The sequence below is a fragment of the Maniola hyperantus genome, chromosome 2 (assembly GCF_902806685.2).
Source record: "Maniola hyperantus chromosome 2, iAphHyp1.2, whole genome shotgun sequence".
Lineage (NCBI taxonomy): Eukaryota > Metazoa > Arthropoda > Insecta > Lepidoptera > Nymphalidae > Maniola > Maniola hyperantus.
Genome location: NC_048537.1, coordinates 15,167,040 through 15,189,550, shown reverse-complemented (window position 1 = coordinate 15,189,550; position 22,511 = coordinate 15,167,040). Strand labels below are relative to the sequence as shown.

At 37.9% G+C, this 22,511-nt stretch overlaps 1 protein-coding gene across 3 annotated transcripts in view; it reads right to left on the bottom strand.

Moving 5' to 3' along the window:
- Nucleotides 1-19,771, bottom strand: part of LOC117993365 (syndecan-like) — a 309,582-nt gene extending 289,811 nt beyond the window's left edge. For all 3 annotated transcript variants that reach the window (XR_011238252.1, XM_034981160.2, XM_034981167.2), the window contains exon 1: nt 19,540-19,771. Coding sequence is in view for 2 of the 3 variants with exons in the window: in XM_034981160.2 (XP_034837051.1) it covers nt 19,540-19,605 (66 nt within the window). In the remaining variant the exon portion in view is untranslated. The remainder of the gene's footprint in view (nt 1-19,539) is intronic.
- Between the last annotated feature and the right edge of the window lie 2,740 nt (nt 19,772-22,511).

Genomic DNA, 22,511 nt, shown 5'->3' with positions numbered 1-22,511 from the left:
CAAATCCTGTGGCCGCCAAATACAGCAGCACTTTTTTGACTGCAATTGAAGTAACATCCTCAGGGTAAACGATATGTTTCCCTAGGTGGATGCTACGTTTGTAGGACTTGGGCGCGTTTGGAACCCTCGTAGCTTTAGTTTGCGAAACAATTATCACCACTATATCATACAAATCCAACAACTGACAATCGAAAGGAGTAATTTATTACCTATTTTGAATAAATCATTTGACTTTGACTTCGACTTTGTGCATCAGAGCAGGGCAGCAGCAGATAATGTGCATCGAAGTCTCGGTAGACTCGTGGCACAGTCTGCAGGTGTCCGAGCCCTGGAGCTTAAGGTGGTTAGTTAGTTACTCTCAAATCCGCTTAGAAGTTTTATTATAGCCCTATGAAATTCAGCTTTCAGTCTGCCATCAGATTACTATACCAGCCCTTTCGAACGTGATCTTTTGAAATGCATAACACTATCAAAACTTCACTAGGTAGCTAGACAATAAAAGGCGTAAAGGATAAAATCAATGCAGTCAGCCGGAATCGGGGATCCGTGATTAATATTGCAGACTACAGTTTCCGATCGACTCACCATCAGAGATATTGTAGAGTTCGAATTTTATAGCCTCTATGTTCTATTTCCTCTCATTTTTGTTCGATTAAGTATAGTATACTAATTTTATTTGCATGTAGCATTCTTTACTACTTGTAGTAAAAAACTTACTTGTTGTAAAAAAGGGTACCTAACGCACCCTATTGATGAATCAAAGACTTGTCTTTGATTCATCAATAGGGTGCGTTAGGTACCCTTTTTTTAAAAGTGTCTTATTTTGATCCTGGGAAAGTGATAACAAACAACCAAAAAAAAAACAAAAAAAAAATCCTTTTAATTTTTTACATTTATTGTGCGTTTCTTGAGAGAGAAAATCGAAGATAGTTTAGTCGTTTTCTCGCCGGCGCGGCGGTCGGACCACCGCCTTACTGTGGTTATGTAAAAACAAATAGCATTTAAGACCATTAAATAAAAAAAGATTACAGTAACCAGTTTCCGATGTGCGCACTATAGATTGCGGATTTTACTTATCACGCAAACCAACCGACAGTTTCCTGGCCCCAATTCCACGAATATTTTATTTATGACAGATTCGGGTTCTAATCTTCTTCATGCAGATTGGGTAGCTTCCGGTTGAATATAAAAGCGCAATTAGATTACAAAATTCAGTAGAATTCGAACAAAAATTAAGTATCTAGTTAGGTAGGTAAGTAGGTAGGTACGGCGTAATTTTTAGGGTTCCGTAGCCAAATGGCAAAAAACGGAACCCTTATAGATTCGCCATGTCAGTCTGTCTGTCTGTCCGTCCGTATGTCACAGCCACTTTTTTCTGAAACTTTTCACACAAAAATAGAAAAAAAGCAATAAATTTTGGGGGTCCGCATACTTAGAACTGAAACTCAAATTTTTTTTTTTCTTCAAACCCACACGTGTGGGGTGTCTATGGATAGGTCTTCAAAAAAGATATTGAGGTTTCTAATATCATTTTTTTCTAAACTGAATAGTTTGCGCGAGAGACGCTTCCAAAGTGGTAAAATGTGTGTCCCCCCCTGTAACTTTTAAAATAAGAGAATGATAGAACTAAAAAAAATATATGATACTACATTACCATGCAAACTTCCACGGAAAATTGGTTTGAATGAGATCTACCTAAGTAGTTTTTGATTTATCGTGCAAAATGACGGAAAAAATACCGGTTTTCTATACCTAATCTTATTCCTTGTGATTCTACCATGCTCCGGCTTTCATAATTACTTATTAGGGTAATTCCACGTAAAGATCGCCATAAATGGAAAAAATAAAACACTGTACACATTTTATTATCACGGAGGTTTAATTATAGGATACAAACATACTAAAAATGGCACATTATAAAAATAGGGGTATTCGTAAAACAACGCAAAATATAACGCAAGTGGTGTCAAATGTAGAGTCAGTCACATTAGTTAGCAACACAAATCAATTAAATAAAATTATATTGTATTGCTAAAACTGTAACATTACGAATTTATGTGCGTTTAAATAAGCAATTTATTATCACTTGCTTTAACGGCGAAGGAAAACATCGTAAGGAAATATTCATGGCTGAGAGTATTCCATAATATCTCAAAGGTGTGCGAAGTCTGCCCATCCGCACTTGGCCAAAACGAGGTGAACTATGGCATAACCCTTCTCATTCTGAGAGGAGACCTGTGCTCAGTACTTACCTACTGGTCCAACGATGGGAAGACAATAATATGATGATAGGTTAAGTTATTCATTTCATGTAATACTTTAAAAATAAAACAAAGTATAAACATGAGTAATTGTAAATTATTAATATTTCAGGATTTTACCGCTTTATTTTACGACATATATCGTAAATATTATTGTTGAAATAAAATTCCTGAATTCAGGGATTCAGGTCATTTCACTTTACGACGCAAATGATATGGTGTTCTTGAAAATGAAGGTCGTTTATTTTTATTTTGTGAGATTATGTGTTTCGTTTGATTTATCACATGCAGTTACAAACAGGTGGTTAAAGTTAAGTTACAGTTACCTACCGTTTAACGTCTGGTGGAAAGCTTCGGCCGTGGCTAGTTATCACCCTACCCACAAAGCCATGCCGCCAAGCGATTTAGCGTTCCGGTGCGATACCCCGTAGAAACCGATCTGGGGTATGGGTTTAATGAAAAACTGACATACCCCTTCCAAGTTAGCCCGCTTCAATCTTAGACTGCATCATCACTTGCTACCAGGTGAGATCGCAGTTAAAGGTTAACGTCTTGTATCGTAATTAAGAAAAACTTTCACCCGAAAACAGCAATGTGGATTGCATACGATTCCATGCAAAAAATCACGTCGACCTGCTCCGTTGCGACATGATTGAAAGACAAACCAACAAACAAACACACTTTCCATTTATAATATGGGTAGTGATATTGTGTCATACAGACATGCCTAACACACGACGAATGTAGAAATAGCCCAGCGATTTTGCCTATTTGAACCTACAATCTTTCGAATGACAGTTTACCCTGTAAACTGTTAAGCTGTTGCGGCTTACTTCAATATTAATTCAAACATTAGATCATTGGTCCTTGAAATCCAATTTATGACTACAAGAAAACCTGTTGTTTTCTAACATACGTGAGCATTGTTTATCATGCATAATTCAGTAATCACCTCAGTTGAGAATTTTAAGATGAGCATTATATTCCGTTTTATTTGTTCAAGGCGATGGGTTGACATGATAAAGTAACTTTATTTGCATTTAGTACTAAAGTTTTTACAAAATAATCTAATACTATGCTTAAGTACATAAAAGCGTCTACGTTTTATTGCAATAATATGAGCACGTGGAGTACTTAAATGATAATAAGTAGGTAATAATATCATTGAAAGTAACTTACCACTTTTGCAATCAGCTGATAATAATGATAAAACATAACAACACGGATTATTTGATGGAGTTATATGAATGAAGTTGACACATTGTTTGTTAATGGAATAGATTGTGAGTACGGTGGAGATTTTTTTCGAAAATCAAAAGGAAACAAAATACAAGGCAGCGTATTCAAATAAAAAACTTAACTGTTATTCAGACGATTTCGACACCCCACCGAATCAACATGTTTTATTCTTGCGCACTACAATAGGTAGCTACCTTATCGAGAATTTTCACAGAGGAAAAACTTGGGCGTCTCGTTGAACCGAACCTACCCATGAAGATTCAGCCTGTTATTAAATCACTAGAAAAAACGGGCGGCGGCTGCTGGACTGTCAGTGAGACAAATGAAGCGCGCGCGTACACGTGTAAGTTTTGGTAATATATACAGGGAACAATAAGTATAGATAGATACTAAAGGCGTAAGTAACGCGTCAACGCGACGGCAAAAGCGCGGCTCTCTCGCTTCGCAGTGCAGTGTGGACGCACGTCTTCAAACAATTGCTTACTAAAACTTCTAGAAGATGCCACAGTGTAGGAGTGTTTTTTTAATACTGTGCAGAGGCTTTGAACACGTGACACAAAAGATAAGGGAGTACGTGACAGGTTAAGCATTCCAGCCTGCGTTACCCACCCGTGGCACAACCTGGCTTGAGTGTGGTGTAGCATGAATCACCACTTAGGCAACTAATTATCATATAATACAGGTACCTACGAGTATATTCACGAATTCTTCCACAGTAAGTGGAGATTTCCAGCGATAAGGTCATCCTTTGTATATTTTTATAATTAATTTATTTGTCGACAAGCATAAAATTAAAAAAGCTCAGCTGTTTTTGTAATCTTGATAGGTGATTGCCCTGGACACAACCCCGTTACCTAAGGAAGGTGCCTTCTACGCTTAATTCACCATGACTGATTAATTTCCAAAAGAGATTGATTTATTTGAACCGGAATTTCTTAGTAACCTTTTCACTAAACATAGTTAATACTTTATATGTTATGTTTTCCAAATCGTGAAATCAGCTCTGAAGATAATTATGAGAGAGAATTTAATCAAAATCTGAACCGTTTCCTGTAAAAACACTCTCGTCATCATCATCATCATCAACCAATAGACACAGGTCTCTTGTAGGGACTTCCACACGCCACGGTCTTGTGCCGCCTGGATCCAGCGGCTCCCTGCGACTCGTCTGATGTCGTCCGTCCACCTAGTGGGGGGTCTTCCAAAGCTGCGTCTTCCGGTGTGAAGTCGCCATTCCAGCATCTTGGGACCCCAACGTCTATCGGTTGTACGAACTATGTGCCCTGCCCATTGCCACTTCAGCTACACTGGCGTACTTAATAGAAATTTGCTAAAATTTGCATGGATATATTGTCTGATCACATTTTCCCGTGCACACTGAGCGTCCGCAGTCCACAGAGCCTCGGAACATTTAGTCGTTATAGATTTAATGGACCTTGCATCTCAACGATCAATGAATTGACAATCGCCCTCCCCCAAAATAGCAGAGCTGAGTGCTGTTAGTAGGATATCCGATTCTGTCATAGCAATTTTGGGACCGACCATTGAGCTGTGATAGAGACATCAAAATAAAGTTCATACGATAGAACTATTATTGGTATCTAAACATTTTTTATGTAAATACATAAGAAATTAGGAAGATCCTGAAGAGTGAAGACTAAGGGATCTATAGAGGGCATTTGGCTTTGCTCAGACTTAAGTTGCAGTTAAAACGAGACAGATTTTATGCCAGCAATATAACCCTGTCTCCTTTTAGCACTATCTTCTGAGCAAAGTCAAAGTGCGCTGATTGGCTGCTTATCTGTGGCTGAGTGGCTTCAGTGTATAATTCTATCTGTGTCTCCATTTCTCTTCGCTGGGTCAATAAACCTGAGAAAATCTTAACCTTCTATACCCAAGCTGCCACTCATGTCTGTCCTTTGCCACTTCACACTATTGGGTCTTCTAAGGGCTTGCAAGTTTTTGCAATCTTCATTTATCCAGTGATACCTGGGAAATCCATCAGAGCGTTTTCCTATTGGACGACTAACGTGTTCTATTCTTACAGCACAATCCTCTCTAGGTGTCCAAACCAGCGCAGCATCACAATCCCCAGAATTTTAATTACAAAAAATTAAAATCATGTTACTAGTATAGTTACTACTTACAAATGGAATATAGTCAAGATAGTCTGATAGGGGCTTCTTTAGAGGACAATTCAAACAACATATTATGTCATACCCAACCTTTATGCAATGCATTAAGGTTGCATATGGCACATTAATCTGAATCGTCCTCGAAAGAAGCCCCTTGACTATGAATTCCGGTGTTAGTCATTATTAAAAACATGTGCAACCCTAGTAGGTACCTACCGAGTACCTACTTTTTCCGTTAGTAAGTGAATAGACCACGTCATCATTTTTCACCTACCCGCCGAAATTCTCTAGTTTCTAGTTTCTAGGTATCATATGAAAGGGCTTCGCCCGTGGATTTTAAAACAGATTTTTATTTATTTTTATGAGTCTATGACTCATTTTTGATTTATCGTGCAAAATGTCGAAAAAATACGACTGTACTACGGAACCCTCAGTGCGCGAGCCTGACTCGCACTTGGCTAGATTTTTTTAAATTCCGTATCCTCACGCTTCAGGCAATCCGCTGGAGTGCCACTCTTAATTCGAAGATGCTCCAAATAACGTACTCGTACATATTTTATTGATACGTAAATATTGTAGGTACCAACACTCAGTCGCCTTAAAATATTCAATGTAAAGAGTAGACGGCTTCCACTTGAAACGAAGTTACATCTAAAAATACTTTGTTATTCGTACTGCAGTACCTACTCGCAAGTTTAAATACGATCTTCTTCGAAGTGAACTAATATAATGGGCTCGAGGCGACGCAGACGGCGATGAGACCTATAGATTTAGTACGAGATTGTAAATCTCGAAAACGTTGATAGATTTCGAGTATCAAACATTATCACGTCCATTTATAATGTTTATGATAGGTAGTGTTTTTAGCTACACTTCAAGGCAATTTCTTAATAATTTTTAAAATAGGCACATGTCAAAAATTGCAGAACGGGCAGGATATACTTAACCTGCGTCCCCCTGGGTATCACGTCCGATTTCCTTTTTACATATTTTTATCAAACGAACTTACCTGTGAAGTTTTATCAATATCAATCAATATACTTATAATAAAACTGTAACAGGTCAAATTCTGTACATTGAAGATATTTTGAAAAAAATTTTTCGAGGGCACTCTATAATCGATACTGAACCCAAAACTGTAATTTTTTTCATCTTTGTCTGTCTGTCTGTCTATCTGTCTGTCTGTCTGTCTGTCTGTCTGTATCACGGCCGCGCATCACGCTGAATCTACTGAATGGATTCCAATGAAACTTGGTACGATTTGAGGTCATACTATGAGGAAAAATATAGGATACTTTTATCCCGAAATTCAGCATGGTTCCCGTAGGAGAGGGGATGAAAGTTAAAATGTATACTGAGTTGTAATTCATTAACGCGTAGTCCGATTTCATTTATTCTTTTTTTGTTAGAAAGGGGATATTTTAAAGATTGTTCCGTAAATATTTCAAGGTCATCGGTTTTTAACCGACTGTCAAAAAGGAGGTGGTTCTTTTTTCTACATCGATTTTTTTGAGGTTTCTGGACCGATTTGCAATTTTTTTTTTAAATCAACAAAAAAAGCTTTCGTGGTGGTCACAGAAAAAAATCTGGATTCAACTCCTTAATCCTGATGCTGCAGGGTTACTGCCCGCCTGAGTTATCAAGATTCAGGAAGTGTTCATAGTGAATTCATATTGTAGGTACCAAGCAACGACTTTATTCTCAGACTTCAAGTCCCAACTCCTCAACCTTGATGATGATGAATTAATTTAGGTACCAAGCATAGGCTACATCATTGAACTTCGGATCCTAACTCCTCAATCCTGATGCTGCAAAGTACTAAAGTCCTAAATCGTGGAAATTTTAGAATTTCTGATAGTGAATTGATATTTTAGGTATCAAGCAACGGCTTCACAATGACACTCCCAGTCCGAAATACTCTACCCGAGCGAAGCCGGGGCGGGTCAGCTAGTCATAATAATAATAATTATGTGTCACTTTATTCAAAGATATAATAATTTTGCCAATTTATTATTATGTACATCTTCGAATGAAGCGACGAAATACTTATACTTAATTTCAGTCATTTGTGTGGTAATAAAAACTTTTCTATCTATCTATCTATAATTGTTGTCGAGATGTGGAAACTTGTACTAAGAGTACCTACTGCTTCAAATGGTGGTATTAAAATAGAAATCCGTTCTGAATGCATGACTTGTGACGTGGAAAGGTGGAACAGTTTTATAAAGTTTATAACTAGTCTGGCTTCACATAAGGAATAATCGATATCTGAAACAAATGTTATGAGTAATCGATACTAATATCACAGAATTGAGAATCACTACCCCTATTATAAATGCCAAAGTGTGTGTGTATGTTGGTTTGTCCTTCAATCACTTCGCAACGGAGCAACGGAGTGACGTAGTTTTTTGCATGGGAATAGAAACCTGGAGAGTGACATTCTTTTTATGCTCGAAAAACAAAGAGTTCCCACGGGAATTTTAAGAACCTAAATCCACGCGAACGAAGTCGCGGGTATCAGCTAGTATATAGTATAATAGTAGTAGCTACCGAATACCTATTATAAATGCGAAAGTTATCTTTTCACGGCCCATACGTTTGTTTAATCGATTTTGACAAAATTTGCTTGCGTCCCAGAAATGGGAATAAGCTCTTTTTATACCGGAAACCGGAGTTCTCAAAGGTTTTTAAAAAACTTTGCCAACCTTACCAACACTGCAACTTTGCATCGCAAATAGGTATACATCGCGATACGGCGATAGAGCAACATGAGGAAGTAATTGTTTTATAAGCTAAGTACCTACGTAAGTACTTGTTTGGCAACAAGTACCTACTACTTAACTAGTTTAGCTGACAATATTTTGTTATTTATTTCAATGTTGAGCAAAAATGTCTTACTTACGTAGGTACTTAGCTTATTAAACAATTACTTCCTCATGTTGCTCTATCGCCGTATCGCGATGTATACCTATTTGCGATGCAAAGTTGCAGCAATCTATCAGCATCCATCAGGCGACGATCGCAAAACATTTGACAAGTCTGCGCGGCGCACAGCCCCAATTTGTTGTTGATGCAAATTGCTTTCATCCACTGTAACTGTTCCCATTATAACGTTAGCCGGAACACTGGACATTAATAGCCGGAATACAGGTCTCTCAAGTAGTAGGTTTATTCTGCCGTCCTTTTTCTAAAAAATGACTAACCATAAAAACCTAGTTTGTGAGTTATCGCCTAAAACTTGGGCATGCAGAATACCTAAATATTTTTTTCTAAAATAGTTGGCCTTGAAAAACAAGGCAATACCAAGCCAGTGTTGACTGCCAGTGAGACGGGCAGCCAGCGTCTGTTACGCATAAACAATGCTTTAGGCCCTAATTAAAAACTAAAAACCTAGATGCATGCAGCTGAAATTCGAATTTTTAAAACTAAATCCACGCGGACAAAGTCGCGGATATCATCTATTTGGTGCAGGTTAACCAGCATCCCGGAGACGGAAATAGGCATATAGCAGTAAATAAATATTATTACAAAAATACTTGAAATCGTACACCTCTTAGAAAAACGGCGCTGCACAATGGAAGCGATCTTCCAAAGTCGCCACCGCGTTAGTTTAGTACCCTGTACTCTGTACTACAACGCTTAACTAGACGCATCCGTCTTCTGTACACAGAATGAGCGTTTTATTTACAAGGACTTCTTGATTTCAACGTAATTGAACACAAGACGTGTAATTGAACCCGTAAATTGTCTCAACGCGAGATTTCATGAAACACTTCGTCGCTAAAACAGATTAATTCCCCTTTGCGAGGCGTTACCGAGAATTGAATTAAAACCCTTAGATCTTAATGGATACTTTCTTTTTGGAGGAAATAGTTACTTAAGTGTCTCTTCAGACAGGCCACACCATAGTGCGTTGACAGAGTTCTGATCACGACGACAAGGACTAACCTACTACTTACGCAGAGTCACTAGTTACTAACTCTATTTTATAACGGAGTAGGTTCAATCACGACGCAACGAAGCAACGGATCGACTGGATATAGTTAAATACCTGAAGAGTGACATGGTTGCCTTGGGCCTCATAAGAAAGCTCCCTCGCGAGCGATGGAGAGAGCTATGCTCGAAGTTTCTCTACGTGATCAAATCAGAAATGAGGAGATCCGTAGGAGAACTAGAGTAACCGATAAATATCCAACAGGCTGCAAAGCTGAAGTGGCAATGTGGGGAAGAACTGATATACGTTAGAGCCCCATATTGCTGGAATGGCTACCTCACTCCGAAAAGGGGTGGGCAGTTTCTGGTACGAGGTCGCCATTCTAGCACCTTGGGACCCCAAGGTCTGTTCGATTTTCGAACTATGTGCCTATTTTGTTTTTTTTAACAAACTATGTGCCTTGCCTATTGCCACTTCAGCTTCGCAACCCGCTGAGCTGACAGGTAGGTAATCGTCATCATCATGATCAATAGGCTCACTACAGAGCATGGGTCTCCTCTCAGAGTCAGAGTGAGAAGTGTTTCGGCCATAGTCTACCACGCTGGCTAAGTGCGGATTGGCAGGTAGGTGAACATAATGCTGGTTTAATATGATTATTATGCTCTGTGTGAATTTGAGGTTGAGAATCTTTTGTCAATGACTTCATTCTCTTGACCCATATTACGTGCATTAATTTGGAAGCGCTTTCAGACCTAAATAAAACAAGGCTAAGGTGGCTTCTGAATTATTTATTTACCTTTATGTACCAAGTATCGCAGTACAAATGGCACTCCTTGTTTTGGACCACGTTATTCGTTCGTATATTCTAGCAATGATGGTTTTTACTGATTGTAACAGTTATAAGTATTGTGTTAACTTGTAGTTAACTATTATATCATCATCATCATGATCAACCCATGACCAGGTCACTACAGGATCTCCTCTCAGAATGAGAAGGGTGTTGGCCGTAGTCTACCACGCTGGCAAAGTGCGGATTGGCAGATTTCACACACCTTTGAGGTTATTATGGAGAATTCTCAGGCATTCAGGTTTCCTCACGATGTTTTCCTTCACTGTTAAAGCAAGTGATATTTAATTACTTAAAACGCACATAACTCCGAAAAGTTAGAGGTGCGTGCCCGGGATCGAACCCCCGACCTCCGATTAGAAGGCAGACGTCTTAACCACTAGGCTATCACAGCTTAACATTTGTATACCTTATCGGTAGAATATCCAGTATAGCCTGACCAGAAATATAAAAAATCTGCTCTGGGGGCGCCACTAGTATATAATCTATGGGTTTGTATAAATTAGTTCCACTGGTTTTCCGCAATATGGCAGGTGTTTTATTTTTCTGGTCAGGCTTTAGTTCATTTATCTCTAGCTATCCAATGTTTCAAGGAACCTACTTATTAAACAACTTTTTACTCTAATTAATTTGTGTGACCAATTTGTGAGCATAATTTCTTTCAAACAAGCTCTGTGGGAAGCTTGTCTATGATGACTGCAGATGTTTACCAGATGTCATAGTTATTGTTATGATTTATTGTTTTAAGTCATGAGTCTCTAAAATACGAAAGTAAAATTAGTAGAAATACTTTTTTGCTTTGTTAACATCATTTAAATGAAAGAGACAAGTAAACTATTAATCCGTAACTAAAAATGAAAGAAAACATACATATTTCATTCATGCTTGATTTATTAGTCTTAACTAGTGACAAATGATGTTATTTTAATTTAACAAATGCGTAGATTAATTTTAAGAAGTCTTATTGAAGTGATTAAAATTTTGTTGTTATGTTTAAAAAATGTATTTCTTATAGGTAAATTACTTATTTCTATAACAAAAGTTACAGTAAGTGAAATTAATTTATTCTTGCTGTAACGCTGGACTTTTTGAACCATTTACAGGAATTTACAGCACCATATAAACCGCTTGCGTAGCTAGCTTTTCAGGAATGGGGATGAGGCCAAGCTAGCTATCAGCAACTTTTATAAAACGTCAGAACGCGCGCTTAGTATGGGGGAGCTTGTCTGAAATGAAATAGGTAGGCAATGACTTCTATGCATCTTCGATATAGTATACATACATATAAGTCATTGTAGGTAGGGTATAGTATGTGACGTTATTCACATTACCGTTCTTTTTCATATGACAATTTTAAAATCGTTTTAAAAGAGAATGTGGATTTAACGAATTTACAAAAAAAGAACCTCATTTAATAACTGGGTAAATCACTAATAAATTCACTAGGTTTTATATGAAATAATTTATTTCTAACATAGACAATACTCCAATTTGTTCATCCGCCCCGTGAATAACCCATTTTTTTTTTAGTAGATTTTACTACTTGTTACTTTGATGAGGAAAAACGAGTCACTTGTAACATCCAAGCGTAGCAGCTCTAAAAACAATCGGGCAATAGAGACCAAAATCCCACCATAACTTTTTGTTTTATTAGCGAAATATGGGCGGCTAAATCACGGTGCCCACATAAAGTAGGCCTCTTATCAAACGCGATAAAAAAACGTCCGTCACAAAATGTAATAATGCTCCACATAAATCCGCATACTTACTTGCGGGACTCTGGCGATAATTTACTGCCAATTGATGTCTTTCTAACAAAAGCCATAAGGAAAGTAAGAATTTTTTTCTTATAAACTTCCTGCAATTTTAATTATTTATCGTGTGATCAAAACACATGTTTTTATTTGCGAAAAAGTAAAAGTTATACATTATGATGATAATAATATGTTACTACCAATACTATTGTTATTTACTAGCTGATGGCCGCGGCTTCGCCCGCGTGGATTTAGGTTTTGAAAATGTCGTGGGAACTTGATTTACCAGGACAAAAAGTAGCCTATCCACAGTAGCCCGTCCCCGGGATGCATGGTAACTCAGTACCAAATTTCGTAAATCATTTAAACGCTCTTTAAAAATTCTGTAGGATCACCACGATGTAGGAATGCAATTCCTTACAGCATCAGGGCTGAAGAGGCTCCTCGAGTTCAAAAAGTCATTACTTAGTTAGGTATCTCCAATATCAATTTATAACCGACAGTTTCTAAATCGCATCAGTTTTAGTGGTCAGGTCCCGTACAGCATCAGGACTGAAGTTTTGGAATCCAATTTTTCTATGGGACAATATTGCAAAGTTTCTCTATCGGTGTGTAGATAAACACAACTCCAACTTTTTTGAAAGTCGGTTTAAATAGTAGCCTATGTTACTCCTTGGTTCATACTCTACTTGTCTGTGAAAGTCCCGTCAAATTAGGTCCAGCTGTTCCGATGATTAGCCCGTTCAAATAGACAGACATACAGACACACAGACAAAAATTTTCAATAGGTGTAAGCCCGTGAATAACAAGTGAATAAAGATGTCAGTCAGGTCCGATCAATAATTCCTAGCCCCTACTATTCATATACATATTTTTTTACTACATTTACTAAGTAACCTGCATTTTCTGAGTGACGCTAACATGTTAGCGTCACTCAGAAAATGCAGGTATTATTTAAATATTTTCAACAAATTATTGGAATGTCCTTCCAAACCCTACATGAGGAACACAAGTTCAACACGTAGAGGTTATCCGAGAGGTTTAATATCAAAAAAAAAAATAGCAAATCAAATCAAAATCAGAGCGCGATTGCTATTGCAACATCCAATTATCAACTAGGTAATGTGGTTTAACGACATATTTTAATGTAGATAACGGACAGGTACATACCACGATTAATTTGGAGTTTTTTTTTTGTTGATATTTCAACCCAATTGCATGGGTTGTAGTCACAACGGGACTGCGGTGTTGCGAGTGATGAAGTTCGAGCTGTCAAGGGCTCGAACTACCCTCTTTCATAAAACCTTTAAAACACACGCATTTATGCAAATTCACTCCAGATTCCCTCCCAGCAACAGATCGTATGACATCCAATGAGTGATATATATATATCGATTTTTACTACTGCTACTTTTTAACTACCTCCATTAGACAAATTAATAAGTTTATATAATTTCTGACACTTCAAAATAATTTTTGAAAATAACCTTACATTAAGTAGTCCTCGATCTGAGACAAACTACATTAAAAGACAATGTTTACATTAATTTATTTCTTCGTCCATTTCCCAAGCTGGAATTCCCAGCTGGAATCTTTGCAAAGCTTTTACCGACCAGCTCGACGTACTTGAGAATTTGCGACTAAGAAACTAACCTCAAGACCTCAAGATCGTCGTAAATATTTGTTCTGTACCTCTTAGCGCAGAAGTCTTCCTCTCAGGCCACACCGCTTTGAGAGAAAAGTAAGTAAATAGGAACGCTAAATTTAAGACCTCACGCATTTAAATTCGCACAGACTAAAATGTTAACCCATGAATAGATGAATACATTTTTGTTTTTCACTGTAAATTAGTAGGTATGTCTGTATGTACAGTCCGCGACAGGTCGAGATGACAATCGGGGTATGAGGCAGGGCGACGCCCCGCACACCCGCACATCACACGCTCTCGCTCGCACCGGGTTAGCGCGGGGGTAAAAGTTTATTAAAATATAGGTAAGTACTAAATACAGACGTTTACTGAGAAATGTAAATGTCCAAACTTTTTCTTAAAAAAAAAGAAATACCTTTCTAATCGAGTTTACAACAGTCTACAATATTACAGAGTTTCCAGTCCACCCCAGTGAAGGTTATGAGAAACGTAGGTAGTTATTTACTTATACACTCCATAACTAATATTTATTTTCCATCAGCGCGTACAAATATTTGCCGATCTACCTACCCACGCTTTCGCAAAGTTTTCAACTTCGTCCAATTAACACTTGAGTTATACATATAGTTTGTCACTTTAATTAATATCATACACTTGGTTTTGGTTGTGGTGGTTATATTTTCTCAGTACGCAATATTAATTCTACTAGGTAAGGTACCCATTTCTTAGGGTTTTGAAGCAAGAACTCCAGGTTTAGTTCCAAACTTCCTAACCGTCCTCAGTTGTCCACAACAACCTTAACTAGAAATAGATCTCTTTTAAGATTATTTTCTCTTTTAAGACCTGTTGATCATGAAAATACTTTAAGGTATAATTTCATGATCAACAATCTGGTGCCGGTGGTGAGTTGAGTAGCACTTTCTGGGATTCATTTTATGACGTCTCTATACCTGATGGTGGGGACTACCAACACTTCGTTTCTGATGTGGGGCTGCCAACTTTTTTTTTGGATTTTAAGAAAAGATTGAAGATTCAAGTTGAGGATGTCCCAACATCCATTGAGGTGAAACGTACGTACTGGAATCTGGGTGATGTTGCGTAATGCGAAGTGGACTTTGCACCATACAGAGTTGTGTTTTTAGCAGATAATAGCAAAATTGCCTGACCTAGAATTTCCCACTAATCAGTTTTTTACTTCAGGAAATGTTTGTAGACTCGTTTGATACTTTAGGTTAGAAACTGTAAAGATATTTTAATAATTTGTCAGATACGAGTAGCTCTCAAAAAGTAGTGTTATGTAGATTTTATAGTACGAATTTAAGAGCAAACCCAGTTTTACCGGTTTAAAGATATTGTTTACACGGGGTCGTTCTGGTTGGAGCATAAACAAAAACCACGTCGACAATAGCGCGGGTCGGTCGGCCTATTTCACACGTTGCCCCTGAATGACGGGTGCAGACAGGTAAGTATCTGGCAGATGGGAATACAGGTATGTAAAGACATCTTTAGATGAGCAACTTATTTGAAGCTCACTATTTTTTTATTTTGCGATTGTAGAGAGCTTCCATGACCCTTCCATATTATAAATGCGAAAGTGTATATTTCATGATCTGTGACCGATAGACGTCCACTACTGGACATAGGTCTCTTGTAGGGATTTTCACACGCCACGATCTTGCGCCGCCTGAATCCAGCGGCTCCCTGTGACTCGGGGATGGGAATACAAGTACGTAAATACATTTGGTTAGATGAGTAACTAATTTAAAGTTCACTATTTTTTTTAAATTGCGATTGTAGAGAGCTTCCGTGACCTTTCCATAATATTAGAAATGCGAAATATTCGTTTGTTGATTTGATCTTCGCAACGGATCAATAGGATTTTTTAGCAAGGCTAGGTATGTAAACTTGGAGAGTTTATGAATAACGAACAAACGGGCAGCGGGACTCTTGATGTTAATGTCCTGCGTCCATAAACATTTGCAGTACTAAAGGAACCACCAATGTGTTACCGACTAGTTGAAAATTGATGTGCCCCTGAAAACATCCCGTAATTTGGAAGTTTATTACACAGAGAGTGGAAACATCAAACAATGCCGTAGTGAGTTAGTTCCACAATTTGTATGTATCTACATACAAAGAAAATATATCCTAGTACAAAGGGTAGATATCATGGTCCGTGGACATAAATGAGATTTCTTGGCTTCAACACTTTACTAAGCTCTTACATGATCTATTTAATTTTCCCACAGCTACCTACCACAGTTCTTCCAGCCCCGGATCCGCTGCAGGCTCCGCGCTTGCTTTTATTTCTATTGAAGTCGCATTCTTTTTGTCCTCAGTTGGTTCCGACAAATTTTGTTATTGCTAAGAAGTTGGTTTGTTGGAAATTAAGCACTCAGCCAATTAGTTCTTTGAAGCAACGCCTTGCACAAAACGAATTTACGAAGACTTTCTAGGTTTGCAGTTTTTGTGCCTTTCGGATTCTTGACTAGAATTTTATTTATACTATGGGGCCGTTTTAAATAGGTAAATGCCCAATTTATATTTTTCTCATCCCGAAGAAAAGGGCATTCCAGCACTTGAATGAAATCCTCTAATTCCCGTATTTTATAAGCAGTTGCTGGACAGCATTTCTGACTATTTTAACCCGTTAACAGTTGGTTACCAATCCATTATATGAACCTAGATTTATTGTTAAGGTAAGACGCATTAGTATAAGGCATAAAAACTAGTTTTTAGGCAACAAATCCGTGGAGGCCCTACAAATTGTTTTGGATGTATCAATATGAAGGGAAATGGGAAACTATTCGTAATGAGGAGTATCCATAGCACAGTGGATGCATAAAAAGAGGTTACAGGTAAGAAAAGGATTTTTTATTAATACTATTCAGATACAGGTAAGCCCTTGACTTCGATCTTGATGGTAAGTGATAGTGCAGTCTAAGACGGAAGCGGGTTAAAAGGAGCAAGGGATGCAACTGGCAGTTTTTATAAACCTATAGCCCTAATTGCTACTTACAGCCGCAATGAGAAAAACCGAAGACCAAACAGTGCGCAAGGCTTATACACCTTATACAAGGTTAGGGACCATCGCACGGAAGGCACACGACTTTCAGTTAAGAATACGACCAAAGAGACTGGTGTCTATATTGTACCGGAACACTCAATCGGCAGCACAGCTATGCCGGTAGGGTGTAAATGTAACTAGATATGGTTGAAATTGAATGGACCAGACCAGATAGAGAAGTCTAGTTTAGAAATAATAAATTCCCAAAATGCCTCTGCATGATGTAGAGGAGAAAATAGAGCACAAGTAGACTACGAGTATCAAATCATATCATTTATTTCCAAAAGCATTCTTCTGTTGTAGATCTAACAAGTAGGTATATGTGCGGGCTTATTTTTAATAAGAAGAATACTTTTTTAGCAACGGATGATGGTTTTCAAGCGTTCTTCTTGTCGGTGCTACATGCTGACGGCATTAATCAAAATGTGCCTAATTAACTTGCTTAATCTTAATGTTCTTGTGCCGACAGCAAAATAGGTCTCGAGGTCAAAACTCAAGGCACAATAATTTATGATGATAATTATACTTTTTTCCCGACAATATTAATTCTTAAACCAACATACTTAACTATAATTTATTTCATCTAATAGAATAAACAGAATAGAAAGATTTTAGAAAAGAAACATTTTTACTTAAATATAATATATATATACAGGTACTTTTACAAGTGCTTTTGTATCGTCAAAAGAATTTACCAAATTTTTTTGTAGTTAGCATAGGTATAGCTACTTTTTGACTTTTCCTTTGATTATTTGCGAAGTTTGTTTATACAAAACAAATCATTGGGGAAATTCCTACTTGTTACCTAAACTGATTTCAAGCTTAATGCCCCCAATTCATACTAAATTGTTTATGAATTAATCAAGTAGAATAGATAGGTAAGTACCTATGTTCTTGTTAAGAATGTTGTGATAAGCACTAAAAATTTAAAACAAACATGAATAGATGAATCAACGAAAACGTAACACCATGCGGCCTTTTGTGCTTTCGTAGTGATTCATTCGGCATTCAGCAATGTCGGCAATAAACTCAGCGACGGCCACGCGCCCTAAAATAAAACATAAATAGTATCTACGACTTGCACACAGCTGTGCCTTGTTGTTTGAGTCTTGACAGGGCTGGTGTTCACTCTGCTTTCTCCCAAACGTGGGCGATACACTGCTACTGTCGAGTATTGATGGTATGGGCAATGTGAATAATGCCCAAATCTGCAGGCAATACGAATCCACAAACACACAGCAGCGTTTCTTGTTGCTTGACACTTGATAGGCTGGCTGGTGTTCACTCGGCTTTCTCCCAAACGTGGGCGATACTGTCGAGTATTGACTATTGAGGGTACGGGCAATGTGATTAATTATTGTGCATTTGAAATAATGCCCAAATCTGCAGCCACTACGAAGATCTACATGCAGCTGTTTCTTGACAGACGGGTGCTCATTCAGCTTTCTCCAAAACGTGGGCACTGGGCTATACACATATATTATCGAGTATCGATGTTAGGGGTAAAGTGATTGATTGTGCATTTCAAATATTACCCATACTGACCAGGAACTAGTTTCCCAGGTTTTACGCGCCCTTAAACAAAACCTAAAACACATAGGTACCTATAGGACCTCATGCAAACAACTTTTTCTTGACAGGTTCTTTCTTCCAAACGTGGGCGATGAACGGGTAGGTACTATCAAGTATTGGTGTAACAGGCAAAGTGAATAAGAAGGGCGATATGAATAATGCCCTAAATACGAAGTAATATATTAGTCTATGGCCCTAAATCAACGGGCAGGTAGGAACTAGTAGTACATAGTCAGCATTGAAAATATTGTATTTGATACATTATCTAAGGTCACGGTGAGGTTTTTATCTAAGTATATAGATAAAACTGAAAGTTTAATTTGATTAGCCAGGTTAGGTTAGGTTAGGTAGTAAAAAAGGCGAGGTAAGTACAAGCAGAGATAATTTAAATAAATTATCTCTTGTACAAGTAAGTAAATTATTTGTTGGACTCCCGGCAATACCTATAGCCGAAGCATTTTGAATATTCAAAATGCCTAGCATCTGACAATAAATTCATTTCTAATCAGTGTCTAAGTGTCAGGGCATTTTGATGCCCGATTCAACTCGTTTATAATATTATATTATCCGGGAATTATTTATAATGTCTTCATTACTCATTTGGCCCACAACATCGACACCGCGTTCTCATTCATGATCTTAGCGATAAAGATACGAGTTATAATGTGTAGGTGGTAGATATACAAGTATCTCCAGTTTACACACGATACCTACCACGCCGTCGAGCAAAAAAACAACATCACGAATCGATGGGAAGGGACCACGATAACGAATGTTTACCTGACGATTACTGAATACTGACTCGTTCAAGGTAACGATAACATAATGGACACAACGATGCGTGCAACTGCAGCTCCATAATAGCATTTACAATCACGGCCATATAGAAGGATTTAGAGCGACGAGACTAGGTATGAGACAGTAGTAAAATAAAACTCGTGTTGACATTGAAAGTTACGCAAGATTCATATCGTTTTCTTGGGGCTAGACATGAGACAATACCGGTCCGGCTGGCGAGTAGTAATGCCTATTGCCTACTCACAAAAAGCCGGAATGCCGCGTTTAAAGACGGTCCCCCTTACCTCTGTCGCTCGAACATATCCTGCGAGGGCTATACAAGACAGCCATACGTATATGCTCAAATGCATCACAACTTCGGTGACAGCCTCCTCGCACTAATATGTACCACAACACTGTATCACAGCACAAAACAATGTTATGTTATTGCACTAGCACTGTACACACGAGCACACCAGCGCGGCGAGCGACATGCGTCGTCGATTTGAGTTTGTAGTAAACTGAGAGCTTGGCGCTCGCTTCACTACGTCGTCGCGGCCGCAATTCGACTCGCTGCTACTTCATTGATGTGGATTTGCTTTCGGTCGTCGCCCGATGGTCGATGAAGCTCTATTTCGCGTCACGCACTCCGATTTATTACGTTTACTCTCACCATATGTAAAAAGTACTCTGTGCTCTCACCAGAATGATGTAGTTGGGTTCACGCTGTACAAAACACTGGCTTTCATACACATGAGTAGACTTTCATACCTCGGGATTAAGCATGGAGTCACATACCTACTCGTAGATACTGTACAGTGTAGGTACATCCGGCACGAAGGACCAAAAATAATAGAAAGGACTTAAACATGACCTAAACATTTCTGAAACAGAAATAAGTAATTATTTATTAGAGGTACCTACCTATTTTACGCAACAATACTATAACAAATAACAAAGTCGGCTAAATAATAAGTAAGGAGGTAGGTACTTAGTTATACAGTTATTTTAAGGAAACTTAAGGAAATTTATACTTATTTGAAACATAAGCGAGAAAAAGATTTAGGCAAAGTAGGTAGGTAAAGATTTAATACTACCGAGGCATAAATAGCGATTTAGATTGAAAAATAACCCTACCTGGGAACTTAAGTTAGATTTAAGGTTTGCACAAACACAATATAACCAATCATGGCACCGACACAGATTTTGTTTTGGGCAAAATTGTCCACTAGCAAGTTTTCTTGCAGAAGTAGGTTACCTGTACACTGACTGGCTGACTTCTGCAAGAAATTGCGGAAGTTACTTGCCTGTGGACATTTGGCATAAGCAGTGAGCTGTTGTGACCTTACGGTTATAGTCAATGGTTGTAACGGTATGGAGTGAATTATGCAATAAGTAATAGGCAGAGATATGCATGCAGCATGCATTAACTTCAGCAATTTTACCATCTCATGTGATTTTACTATGTAGATTGTAGGTAGGTAGGTACTTTTAATTGCCGAGGACCAAGGAACTTGCTTACCTTGCTGAATTGCATTAATTATTGTAGAATGTAGATGATAAAGATCAGATACTGACCTATCTACAAAACTTTCAGTCTTCAGTCTTTTACCGTCAAAGCAATTGTTTAAAAAATAAAATAACTTACTTGTACGCTTCCGTGCTTGACCTACCTGCGACCCATTATACACTGTAGTACCTACGTTAGTACTATTATATATTCTGTGTCTGTGCTGCGACCTGCGACTTCGAGTTAAGTACCTAACTAACTAGGTACCTATCTATAGAAAAAAAATCTTGTTACCTACCTATGAATTATTATAGGCGAACATACACCACAATCCACGCAATACAACAAAAAAAGACAAACAATAAATTGAGTAAAGTACCTACCTACAGTGTTACAGCAATTAAAAATAATTCAAGTAATAATTGTAAGATCCACAAAAAGTAAAAACCACCGACCAGAAAAAAATGGTAAAAACCGACAGGCCATTTTTAAATTTTTTACACCAATCACAGACTACATAATAATATAGAGAATACTCGTGAGTTTGTCTTTGTTCTTCTCTTCTTCAAATCATAGACAAACCTGTCAAAATTATATTAATATTTTTTTATAAAAGATATTATATTTATAAGGTCTGATTAAAAGTTTCCGTAATGGTTAATAATTTTATAATATTTCGCAGAATATAAAGTATTATGATAATGAGTATCGCTATCTACAATATCAGAGTCGTACCATCTCTGAGTTTGGTAGTTTTACATCATAGTTTAAAATCATTCCGACAGATGACGCTATTATGTATCGTTTTTAGTTCCGTAGGTACTTCAAAAGGAAAAACTTGGCCGGTTTTTTCCACAGAGTACATTGAATATAGGGGTAGTTTTTTCCTATGTCTTATCTTCACGTATATAGATACCGTTGTATAGCAACTACCTACAGCACGCGACACGAGATGGCAATCGGGGTATGAGGCGGGGGGACGCCTCGCGTCACTAGTGCGGGTCTGCGGGGCGGTACGGACGAGTGCACAAAGGCGCCATTTTATTTTAACTCTATGGGTCAACTGTCATGTCAAAAGTAATAAGGACTAAAATCATAGAGATAATATAAAACACTAGCTGATGCCCGCGACCTCGTCCGCGTGGAATTAGGTTTTTAAAAATCCCGTGGAAACTCTTCGATTATCCGGGATAAAAAGTAGCCTATGTCACTCTCCGGGTCTTTGACTATACCATCCAAAAAACACGTTAATCCGTTGCTCCGTGCCACGTGATTGAAGGACAAACCAACAAACCAATAAACCATCAAACAAAGACACTTTCGCATTTATAATATGGGTACTGATTCATTCCAAGACTAAAATCGTACTTTTGACTTAATATAATATTTTGACACAAAAAGTTAAAATGACCCATGAGGTGTTAAATTTTAAGCATTATATTTTACTAGCTGATGCCCGCGAGTTCGTCCGCGTGACCCATCCCGAAAAATCCCGCAGGAACTTTTTAATGTTCCGGGATAAAAAGTAGCATATGTGTTAATCCAGGGTATAATCTATCTCCATTCCAAATTTCATCCAAATCCGTTCAGCCGTTTTCGTGATTGAGTAACACACAACCAAACACCCACACTTTCACATTTATAATATTATTAGGATTTTAAAAACGAGCTTATTCATGCGGCTTCCGCGTGAACTACATAAATTTCAAACCCCTATTTTCTAGAGGAGAACTTGTATTTTCAAAAATGACAGGTTTCAGCGCAATC